Source organism: Sinocyclocheilus anshuiensis, unplaced genomic scaffold, assembly GCF_001515605.1.
Source record: "Sinocyclocheilus anshuiensis isolate Anshui unplaced genomic scaffold, SAMN03320099.WGS_v1.1 scaffold420, whole genome shotgun sequence".
In the NCBI taxonomy this organism is placed as follows: Eukaryota; Metazoa; Chordata; class Actinopteri; order Cypriniformes; family Cyprinidae; genus Sinocyclocheilus; species Sinocyclocheilus anshuiensis.
Genome location: NW_015557082.1, coordinates 682,048 through 694,771, shown reverse-complemented (window position 1 = coordinate 694,771; position 12,724 = coordinate 682,048). Strand labels below are relative to the sequence as shown.

At 36.5% G+C, this 12,724-nt stretch overlaps 1 protein-coding gene across 2 annotated transcripts in view; it reads right to left on the bottom strand.

The window, feature by feature from the left end:
* LOC107676978 (single-stranded DNA-binding protein 3-like) overlaps positions 1–12,724 on the bottom strand; it is a 65,624-nt gene that overhangs the window by 46,267 nt on the left and 6,633 nt on the right. For both annotated transcript variants that reach the window (XM_016471748.1, XM_016471749.1), the window contains exons 2-3: positions 9,138–9,210; positions 5,069–5,130 (exon numbers count right to left, since the gene is read on the bottom strand). In XM_016471748.1, coding sequence (XP_016327234.1) covers positions 5,069–5,130; positions 9,138–9,210 — 135 coding nt within the window. The remainder of the gene's footprint in view (positions 1–5,068; positions 5,131–9,137; positions 9,211–12,724) is intronic.

The window sequence follows — 12,724 nt, the reverse complement described above, 5'->3', positions numbered from 1 at the left end:
GTTCTATTAGTTCTACAGCTTCAGTTTCGGAACTTTCACGCTTAGTAACACATACAGCTGTTCCCCCAACACAGTGCAACAGTGAAAAGGGTCCCCTTTCAAACAGTGTCGCGTTCCGAACGTTGTTTAAGCGACATACGTATTGCGGTATTTTAAAAATTAATATCATAAGAAAATAAACACCGGTATTCGGTATGAACCAGTATACCACCCAGCACTAGTATTTTCCATGGAACACAAAAAGAACAATTTTAAACACCACACTGGTCGCCCTTCTCTATGAAATTACAATAAATGAAGACCTTTCAAAAGGACACAAAAGTACCATAAAGGTAGTTCATATGATATATCTGTGATTTCATGAATGAATCATTCAGACCATTTCTGAGAAATGGATGAAGATTCTCAGACTCGAAATGATTTATTCACAAATCAAACTTCTCTCATGAACATCAAAAACAGCTAGGGCACATAGGCCTAAATTTCAGTCTGATCTTTACACAAAGCCATTGTAAAGCTTCAAAAACTGGTAGCCTGCAGCATTCTTTGGACCAATGTTGCTTTTTGTCATTTTGGAGAAATAGCCTTAGTCCTCATTCATGTCAAGATGTTCTTCAAAAATTCACCTTTTGAGTTTCACAGAGGAAATAATGTCAGGTATTTGTAAGAATTTTTGGGTCAACTATTCCTTTATAATGTGGAGGTGATATATTTATAACAATGGTGCGGATGATCTACTCCATCTAAATGAGAGAAGTAAGCAGAGACACAAAAGACAAAAAAATAAAAAGGAAAAAAAGAAAAACAAGATGCATTACAAGAACCATATATAAGTGCGTAAATGAGCACTCAGTAGGAGGTACCATACATTAACACCTCACATCCTATAGAAGCCATAAACCAGGAAACAAATAAAACAGGTGAAAGGAAGGGAAAAGAAAAAGCAAGGCACTTTGACAGAGGAACGTCATGCCTGTTCTTCGCCCTTCAGTCAGTGCACAATAAAGCCAGGCGGCATTATCATATCTATCAGCTGCCGTTAAAGAGATTTCAGCTTTGTCAGAAAGCTGCTGGAGGGAGACAGCAGGACCATCTCAAATCCAATCAGGGTGCAGGGGAAATGAAATAAGACGCCAGTTACACTTTGTTACTGAAAAGCCGCAAATAGACACACATCAAGGTGGGGAGGAATGGTAAGCACGAGCAAGTCGCGTTTTTTTTTTTTTTTTTTAAGTGAGTTCGGTTACCTTGATTGCAGCAGGAAAACTCGTTTAATGCCTGCGTACTTTGCATGAACACAGAGGAAATGGGTTCACACTAAGTGTGAAATTATCTAAAATCTTGTCATGTAAAAAATAAAACAATACTGAAACAAAATAAAAACTGAATTGTTTATTTAAAAAAGTAATAAAACTTAAAATGCATACAAGAAAAACTAGAGGTAGTTTTAAAATTAAAATATTACAGCAAACGATCAGGGGGAAAAAGGGGTATTGGGATTGGGCAATGATCTAAACAACTGGATTCGAACACTGGTTGCCCGCACTTGCAACAGGCCTGTACACATACACTTCCCACCATACCATGTCTCCAACATTTTTTCCTTTTGAAAATAGATAATATAAGACAATATACACCCAGAAAAACAACTCCCAATACCTCAATGTGATATATTTTTATATATTCAGCAAGAAACAAATATGTAGGAGGAAGTAATTAGAGTTTATCTATTAAAATATAAAAAGACTGAATAAGAATTTCCTAAAACCATGCCTAAATAACCATTTGGCAGTGTTAGAGAAATTATTTACTTTAAGACTAGAAAAATTAATCCATCATTGGGCCATTATTTTGATTTTAAAAACATGCTGCAATACATCAGAAGTACTACACAGAAAAGACAAACAACAAGCCCTACTCTACACTGCCCAAAAACGGCGGCAACAACAATACTACAGCGAGAATAAAAGTTACGCCTTCTTTCTTTGCGTGAACATTTGGGCGGCGTTATGCAAATCTTCCCAGATAGTGACGTAGGTATGTGGGGGCGTGTTAGAACGAGCCGTTTTAGGTAGGCGTGGCTGACTCTTAACTTTTATAAAGAATATCTCTTTGGATTTGAGACTTTAGTCTTTGCAACTTTACAGGTCTTCTTTATGCACCAAGAGCTTGTAACACTCCAAAGAGAAAGGAAAAATTGAAATCGCATCATATGACCCCTTTAACCCATATATGTTTCTTTTGCTCTCAGCATCAAAGCAATATTGTAAAACATAACCTGACCTAAGAGTTTATCGGTGTAATATGTAAATCAGCTGCCTTTTCATTTGCAGACTGTGTTATGTCAGAGAATAAAAAATTATGCAGTATGATTGATTATTTAAAGACATGTTGTGTTCTACCTGTTTTCATTTACATCCAGGTCAACTTTAAATGCACACACAATCATAACAGCCTTTCTTTTTTTTTTCTTTTTTTTCCTGCATTACTTGGTCGCATTTAAATTAATGTACTTGAGGTGAACACTTCTGTGTGGCTTTTCTGTCGTCATCTACCAATCACAAAGAAGGATGTCAGCTTTAGGTCATCTGAAAGTAAATCCATGCAACATTTTTGTCGCTCGACTTTCTCCTTTCTTACCAGACATCGATTAAACAAATGTATGTGCAAGATAAATCGCAAACGGTCATCCTTTTTTCTTTTTTTTTTCTTTTTTTGCGATCCACACCTGCACCCCAACCAAAACCACCACCCCCAACCCCTTGCTTGCCTTACAACAGATGTGGATGACTGCCCCTCTCACCAAACTTTGCCTCCACCCCCTTCTGCCCCACCCCAGAGCCTGGTGCTACCATTCAAACCCCCTTACAACAGGAAACTGCCTTAGACAGAAGGGAAGAAAATGCAAAAGGGGGGTGGGGGGCAGTAGAGAAGGATATTTGGCTGTTTAACACAAAGACTGGAATGCAAGGAGTTAATCCGTTTGAGGGTTCTTCCGCAAACAAAGGACAGGCCTCCAGACAAAGGTTGGTGGGGGTACGCACAGGGGGGAGGGGTTGGCTTTCCCTTACCATCTGGCCCTTTTGTTTGGGGGAGGGGGGTTGGTGAAGAGGGCGGTACTCTGTGGCCCCTCCGAGTCCCTAAAACCCCGACACGACCCCCCTCCTCTACATGTTACAGCTCCAGACAGACGCTCCTCCAATAGTGTCAACACCATACAGGGACCCTCCAAAAGCTACTAGACTCCTAATAATCTCACAGAGGGGAGCCAGTAATCCAAAATGGAGAATAAGTTGAGTGTGATAAATGAACACACTGCTCTGTGTGAACCTGATCTACACACACTGATCTTATTTTTGAGTAAGCTAAGGACATAACGTGAATTCCAGACAAACATGAGAGTCTCCAATGGGCCCAAGTCAGGATAGATGCCATATTTCATTTGGATCCAGTGAAATAAGGCCGTAATGGATAGGTGTACAGTCTGTTTGATTGGTTCTACTGTTGTGTACCTTGGGCTCGATAGTTTGACTGACAAAACTTTGAAAATGAATGTTTCCGAAAAATTACCAGAAGACAAAAAACTCCAGGACACGAGGGTTCCCTGCTGTAAACACTAGCTTAGATAAGCAAGCATGAATTTCCAAGCAAGTGCAAACTGGTTTATGGCAGCTTCTTGCTATTCTAGCTAGTCCACTAGCTTAGCCATGTTTTTACTAGCAAAAAAGCTGGTTAAAGGAGTAGCCTTGTTCACTTCCTGAATGAAAATTTCCTGATAATTTACTCACCCCATGTTATCTAAGATAGAAGTCTTTATTCAGTCGCAAAGAAATTATGTTTTTTTAGGAAATCATTCCAGGATTTTTCTCCATATAGTAGGCTTCAATGGTGGCCAACGGGTTGAAGGTCCAAACTGCCTTCAATGCAGCTTCAAAGGGCTCTACACAATCCCAGCAGAGGAATAAGGGTCTTATCTAGCAAAAGAATCAATTATTTTCTTAAAAAAAAAAAAAAAAGAAAAAGTTATATACTTTTTAATCACAAATGCTCATCTTGCACTAGCTCTGTGATACGCATGCACGTCTTCATGCATTGCTTAATCACGTTGGAAAGGTCACACGTGGTTAGTTCTTCATCCGTGTACTCCGGTTCAAAAAAGTAGGGTCGGGCAAAAAACTCATTTTCTCCTCCAACTTCAAAATCACCCGACATTGTTGTTTTTTTGTAAGGGGAGTTTGACTTTCTTTAGATGTTCGCTTTGTAAACCCTGGGTCGGTACTTCCGCCTACATCACGCGTGACCTTTCCAAGTTGACTACATAATGCAATAAGTCGAGCTAGTGCAAGACGAGCATTTGTGGTTAAAAAATATTAAATTGTATTTTTTTTTTTTTTTTTTTAGAAAATGACTGGTCGTTTCACTAGACAAGACACTTATTCCTCAGCTGGGATCGTGTAGAGCCCTTTGAAGCTGCATTGAAGCTGCAATTTGGACCTTCAACCCGTTGGTCCCTGTTGAAGTCCACCATATGGACAAAAATCCTGTAATGTTTTCCTCAAAAACCTTAATTTCTTTTCGACTGAAGAAAAAGGTTCACTGAACTGGTGAACTGAAGGTTCTCTGTTGGTTAACCAAGGGAAACTTGCTATTTAAGTAAGCTAAGAAGCCTTGTAGGCACAATCCTGGTCTTTTCAAAAGGGTTGTGAATATTGGATCTTACTGAATGGACTGTACGTCGACCCCTCACAGCCTAATTTTAATTTACGTAATTAATTCAAATGAAATATGCCCTCTATTCTGGCTAAGGTTCACAGAGAAAAAGACCAATACAAGAACCTGTCTTGAAATCAACCAACAGTCATACATTAAGATCTTCAAATCCTTGCACAGCATTTTACTCTAACGTCTGTGTATAAAACAGGCCTAATGCTGTATGGCAACATACAGACACCTACTTCCAAGTATAATGGACCAGCGTTCATTTAGGCTCCTCTACTGCTGCTAACAGCTAGCATGGCCATACCATCAGAGGATGTTAGGGGTTTTGAGTTACAAGATCGATACATACCACCACCATGAGTGCAGGAATCCAGGAGGCTCTCCTAATGTGATATTCTTCTCCCATCGGATCTAAAAAGGTAGAAACAGACAGAGAGAGACAGAGAAAAAGAGGTCAAGTATAAATAGACCAGGTTCACAAGGCATGAACTACAGTTAAAAAGCTACTTTACAATTTTCCACACCAAATCAGGTCACGTTCACTCTCTCTTTACAGATTACACCTACTCAGCCTACCACTGTAACGGATGGTACCTTTCCAAGCAGACATATCGATTTTATAAAATGCCCTGTCCATAACTATGCACCCAAAAAGCTGATGTGCATTATTCTGCGTCTCCCTGATGTAAGGGACTGATTAACAATGTTTTAAAGCGTGTGTGTGTTTGTGCTGATCAGAGCAGAGTTGTGTAGCCCCTCTGAGGTCCAAGGTGTAAGTAGAGGGAGTTTCAGCAGTAATTGTGAGGTGGCAAAGGGAACAAGCAGGTGACTGCTCCCTCATTAAGCTTCAATGCACAGGTGCGTCCTCCTGCTGTGTACCTGCCTGGGCCGAAAGACCTCCCCTGTGGTGTACAAGTGTGTCTGCGCCAAGGTCTCGAGATCTGACGAGCGTTCGCCTAATTGAATAGCAACGGCGGTAATGGCGACTGTCGACGGCACGCATGTTTGACGCCCTACTGCCGTTACAAAAACACTGAAACGTTGGTAAACATAGCCATCTGTTTACTTGTTGACTCTTTACTATTTAATTACGGTGTACAGTCTAATTTTGCATGCATATATGGCCTATATTCACCTTTCTAAAACTATGTTATTGGGTTGGATTGATAGCCAAATTTTGTTGTCAATACCTAATGCAACAAATAAACATCCCCAGGCAATTAAAATGCAATTAAACTATGACTGTCAATAGATTTAGTAATTATCGATAAATTATGATAAATTACTTTGCACTTAACGTCAGTATATTGCATTATTTTTTAAGAAAAAAAACTGACAATGTCTAAGTGTAGGGTTCAACAGTTCAGTATAATGACACACGTGTGTATTTTTATTTGAAATTTGTAAATTTGTAAATGTATGCTCAAATATATTACTTTTCATTTCAACAATGCACAGGAATTACAATTTAAACTATGAAGATACAACCTGCAATAAATAATAATATAAAACTTTACCCTTTTTTTTCAATAAATGTAACAAAGATGTTTTTGTCAGCTTCTTTCCAAAAATATTTGACCATCAATTATGATTAAATTTCATCATAAAAATTACAAGTCGACCAATTTATCAATAACACTTTATGGACACTTTACAAGAGTCCATTTGCAACATTAACTAATAATTAATGCTGTAAGAGTATTGTTCATTGTTAGATTGTTATTTCATCATTTACGAATACATTTTTGAATTAAGTTGTATGTTATTATTAGTTCATGCACTATGAACTAACATGAATGATCAAGTTATAATTAATATATTAATATATATGTATTTAAAAAGTACAGTACAGTACATTTTCATGGCTCAGTAGTGTTTTTTATTTTTGTAATAAAGTTCATCACTATTTTACTTGGAGTGTTATGTTTGTTTTCATTTCATGAATCTCACTCAACATACTGAGTTTCTAAGTACTGAAATTTGTGTGAAATTATGATATTGTACTGCAGTACACAGGTATTTAATAAAAAAAAAGTACTGCCTTAAAATGTTAAGGCAGTAGTTTTTTTTATTAAATATCTGTGTATTGTGGCACCTTATACGGGCTAAAACTCAGAAACAACATCTCACCTGTCTGACCAAGATCCCTGGAGATTCTCACAAGCACAAGGCCAGACTTTGGACAACAGTGCTTTATCTTTGTCAAACTTTGTCTGAGCAAAACATTTAAAAACACAGGGCGCTTTTGGAAGTCCACTGTGAGCGCTTAATGATACCCACATAAACAAACACAGCAGGTACCGGAGGACCGTGGCAAATGCAATAAGATAGATGATAACATCTAAAAAGTTCACAATCTGTAAAGGTCCTGAAGCACTAAAGAAGAGTTACACAATCTCGTTAATGTCTTATAATGTCAAGCAATTAACATTTACACATCTTTATAATTACAAACAAAATCTTGTCAAAAACTCCTCCCGTAGTCATTCAAATTATGAACTGAAAAGCTGAATGGACATCACCTGCTTCTAACAATAGGGCCCTATGATTTCAGCGGAAACATTATCCGTGGAATCCAGTCATAAAAACAGAATTTACTGTATAAGGCAAAATGTCTCGGAATTTGCCTAATTTTGGATGGATACAACAAAGTAGGCCAGTACACTTAAATCAAAATGCGATATGGACTAATGTCTGTGAATACTAAGCTGCAAAAATACTATATGAATCCTGCATGTTCTGCATGTCTCTGTGTGAATTAATGGTGCAGACGCATGGTTTCGTTTGCTACACACTTACTGAAGTGCGCATGCAAGTTTTTCTGCCTCTGCCACCTCAATATATGAGTACATGAACACATAAATACAATCTCCAGAACTGCTCTGAGTCGCTTCATGAGCATTTTACCATTCCATTTGAGAAAAACTATTGTCATATCATATTCAATCAGAAACTTAAAGGTCTTTACAGCAACCCGCCAAAATAAGTTTGGTTTAACTTGAAGAAACTGTGACAGAAAGACTACTTAATGTAATGATAGTACTACTACTACTAATAAAATTATGATTAAAACATTATTTTACCAGAAATATCCACCAGAAAAATTATTTACCAGAATTTATTTAGCAGAAAAATTTAAATAGACAACACAGTATTTCTGGAAAAACAGAAATAAATATAAAAAAATATATATAAAATTAATTAGAGATGCTTTGATTATTAGTATTTAATGAAACCATTAAAATGGAATAGGCCTACAGAAAATTCATGGAAAATAGAATTAGAGAAAAATAAAACTGAATTTGAGAAAAAAAATTTATAGGACCTTCATTTTATTTTTGTTAAACTTTAAATAAACTGCTGTTTAATATTGTAATTTTCATGATTTTAATTAGACATGCTTTTTGATGAATAAAATTTAATTTAACCATTAAAATAGGGCCTAGACAAATTAAAATGGAAAAAAAACGGAATCCAGAAGAACTAAAACGGAAGAAATGGAATTTGGAAAAAATTTAAACGGAATTTGGGAAAAAATAAAACGGATTTCTTAGGGCTCTATAACAACTATGAATGACGTTCAACAAAGCACAATAAAAGCATTTTGTGATGATTTCAAGCCCGTAGGTTGGCAAACTCTTTAAAAATGCCACTAAATCAAGTTCCATAGGCTAACAAACTTTGTAGAACATCTTAAAAAGACGACAAACCAATACAAGTCTTTGATCGGCCTTAAAAGAGAGCATTACAGCAGATCAGGAGATCGAGAGTAGGCTATATTACAAACCAATTGCACCTATTCCCACCGAGGCCAACGTTAAATCAGACTTTTAACACGCAGTCATGTTTAAGAGCGGATCTAAACAAGTGGTGGCATCACCTCCACTCCAGACATGTAGTGTACTCAAGCTCTATATAACATTCATATAGTGAGAACAGCACTGACACATCTACAGCAGAAGCTCCACCGCTTCACAAAACCGTAATGACAATCCACTTTACCATGCTAGTAGTAGCCGCACAAATGTTAATGCTGTGATTGCGCCCCCTCAGTGGCGCTCAAACTGATTTTTAGAAACACTGGTGACACATTATGTAGGCCTAATATCATAGCAATGACACTTTTATTTAGCAGATAAATGCAGGACGCTTTGGAGAAACAATATCAGATATCAGAGTTTAAGAGTGTTGTAATGAGAAACTAAATTCCCTCTATATTACAAAAAGTAACTTCATATTTGCTGAAACAAAGCAATTGGAATTAATTGATCAATATGAATAAAACGTACAACAAATTGAGTCTCAACCAAAAAGTATTAATTTCTGGCCTCAAACCTGGCTTGAATTAATATTCGTTTTTCCTGAGTACACAATAACAACTGTTTGTTGGGGAAAGTAGATTGTGCAAGACCACTTACCTCTGACAGGAAGGTCTGTGCCGATTTCTGTGCGCCAACATGCAGCAAGTACTCATACACATATAAAGCTAACCTGCAAGACAAAAGAGGAAAAATGCATTGTAAATCTCAGTTAGTTCTATAAATTGTCCGTTTTGGGTTGTTCCCAAACTTCAAGTGAGAAAAATGCAGTTCCACAGGCTCTCCCATTCTAGATGGACAAGCAAACACATTGCAGCAATTAACTTTGGTGCATGTTGAAACCTCACAGGTGCTTAGTTGCAAAGCATTCTTGGAAATGCAGGCTGGTAAAAATTTAGATTTTAGGTTTTCATGTTTTTTAGCATTCATTTCTTACACTAAAGTCTGACCAAGTTTATGAAATCAATATCAATACAAGTCAAATTTATTTACACCGATTGATACCACAACAAATATATACACTACCATTCAAAATTTTTATTAATACCTTCATTTAGCAAGGATACATTTAATTGATCATAAGTGACAGTAAATACTTTTATTATGCAACAAAATATTTATTTTTTAAATAAATGCTGTTCCATTCACTGATAAATCCTGAAAAAAAAGTATGGTTTCCACAAAAAAATAATAAATAAATAGATAAAATATTAAACAGCAAATTTTTTCAACATTAATAATAAGAAATTTTTTTTCTTGATACTTTAGAAATATGCTGATTTGGTGCTCATATGACAGTGGAGTAAAATCTATTAAAATAGAAGAAACAATATTTTGAATGTTAGTATGTATTAGGGCTGCACGATAAATCGCATGTGATATTTAATGCGCATCTTGTCAGAAAGCCGGTTCTGTAATCAGCGGTAAATCTCCATCACCTGCGGGCTTTCACATTGAGCAGCATTAACTACACAGAGCCGTTGTTCACTGACGAGTTGCGCATAACCACGTTCAAATTCGCGCGATTTTTTGCGCAGCTCGTCAGTGAACAACGGCTCTGTGTAGTTAATGCTGCTCAATGTGAAAGCCCACAGGTGATGGAGATTTACCGGCGTTAAATATCGCATGCGATTTATCGTGCAGCCCTAGTATGTATGTATATTTGCATATTAATATTAGCATACATATTAATAGAGCCCGACCGATATGGGTTTTTGGGGGCCGATACCGATACCGATATTAGAGAGTAAAAAAAAAGGCTGATACCGATATATCCGTCGGTAGCTCCCCGGGATCGCTAGATCGGTCGGCGCCGGACCGCGAATTTAACCACCCATAACTCCCGAACCCCGGGGGCTATCCACGCGGAGGTGGTCTCATTCGAAAGAGGGCCTCGAGACGTACACTCGATTCGCGTTCGAGAGGGTTCCTTGAGCTGAAGAGATCCCCCGAATTTGGTGCGGATTCGCCGCGCCGTTACGGAGATATGGCCGTTCAAAGTTTCAATGGTTTTCCATTGACTTAAGCTTTAAAGCGTTTCATCCAGGTCGCCAGTAGCAAACAATGGAGCGCGCTCTGCTGGACAAACTAAGTAATTACACCATTTCAAGCATTTTATCTGCATTATATGTTCTGTAAAAAAAAAGTTTAATATCGACGGCATATCGGCGGCATATTCGACGATACCGATATATCGGCAACAGGCTCGTATCGGCCGATAATATCGGCAAACCGATATATCGGTCAGGCTCTACATATTAACAAACATAATACCATATAGCCTAGCTGGTAAATATATTTTTTTAATTAAATAAACGCTACTTTTCATTTTTAACTGGTTTTCATTTTTAATTATTGAAGTAAATATCAGTAAAGAACATGCATACACTCAAAACATGGATTCCTCATAGCACATTTTGAAATTTAGCTGCTAAATTGAAAGTAGCCTTTATTAAACAAATAAAAATTTGAGCTTTCAATTAATCAAGATTAAATTAAGTAATCTGGTGCAGTTAGCCTATAAAAAAAAAATGTGATTTAGTTAATTAAATAAACAAATTACAAAAATAACCACAAAAAAAATCTCATAATTACTCTGAATCATAAATAAATTAATATGGAGTTTTCCAACCATCAGAGCAATTAAATCAATGTTTCTAAGAGCCACTTTGTAATGTATATTAAACTAATCTAAATGTAATCAAGTGTAAATGTCTTCATATTTTTCAGCAAATATTGATCCGATTCATTTAATTACTGTAACTAATTTAATCAAAAATTTTAAAATTGACAGCCCTAACAAAAATGCATTATCTTTTCACACTGAACACTCCCCAATACTATTTAAAGAGCATCTCCAGAAGAACAGCTTCAAGGATCAAATACCAAGGACTAATTTTCCCCTCAAACGTCTGAATTATTTCTTGGTGTTTCATCAGACATTCTCATTTTAGGAGCTCCCCTCAAGTATATACAGCTGTCAACAAAGTTGTACTTTTGTGCAATGCAGGAAAAGATTTCAGAGTTTTGCTTCGAATTTAATTACGCTCATTTTTAACATTTAGAAAAATGGAAATTCAGTCTTAAGTATGGTGCGGAACTCATGTCACACTTCATTTTCTCAAAACCACAGAACATTTGCTTAGGTTCTTCCAGCAATGTGATGGAAGCACACAGTGATGTGATGAGTTCACGAACACCCACGTCCATCAACTGCCTGACAGACTGACCTCAGAAGACCATTAACGCCCACCCGTTCACGTCATTCCCAAAATTATGGACTTCCTCAACTTGGAAGAAAATACCTAGATGAACAAATCAAAATCTTTATTAATTCCGAGATTTTTAGCAACGGGGCTTCAATTAGAATTTAAACAATCTTTTTGGGCGACTACATCATATCTTTTTTGAACATTTAGCCGCAAGTGTCAAAAAACTCAATCCGTCCCACAAAATCCATCTTACATGAGCATCCCATCGGCATCCCCAGTTAAAGGGATCATTAGGGATGTAACGGTATGAAAATTTCATATCACGGTTATAGTGAGCGCCGTTATCACGATTATCAATATTATCACGGTTTTGTTAAAATTAGATGAAAATGTTCAAAAAGAACTGATACACACACTGAAAACATTTCAATAAGTTTTATATTTGAAAATCAACAAACAACAAATACAATTAGCAGCTATATGCACTTTTTTTTAGCATAAACATTAAATTAACATTAACATGAAGCCCTAATAATAGTAATAATAATAATAAATCACTTATATATATATATATATATATACATACAATGTGATTTCCGTTAGTGATCATGTGATCTTCGGTTAGGAGATCTTGTGATGCTTTTTAAAGCAAAGTTGGGGTTGATTTCGAGTTCACATACAAACATAAATAGAATAGGCTAATTAAATTTGTCTATTTTAATGTAAGACAACATTTTTCGTCAGTGATAGAAATATGATTTAAGACGGTAGTGTAAGCAAGTTTAGTTTGAAAACGTTTAATAGTAAATAAGACACAATTAGACAATATTTTTATAAAATAATAATAATAATAATACATATTTATCTGCAACAACTGATGGAGTACTGAATGCTGCACGCACGCGCAGCATTGTCAAGGTAACATTTGGTCAGTCATTCCCTTCGCCAAGGGAGTTTCAAACGCTTATACGAGAC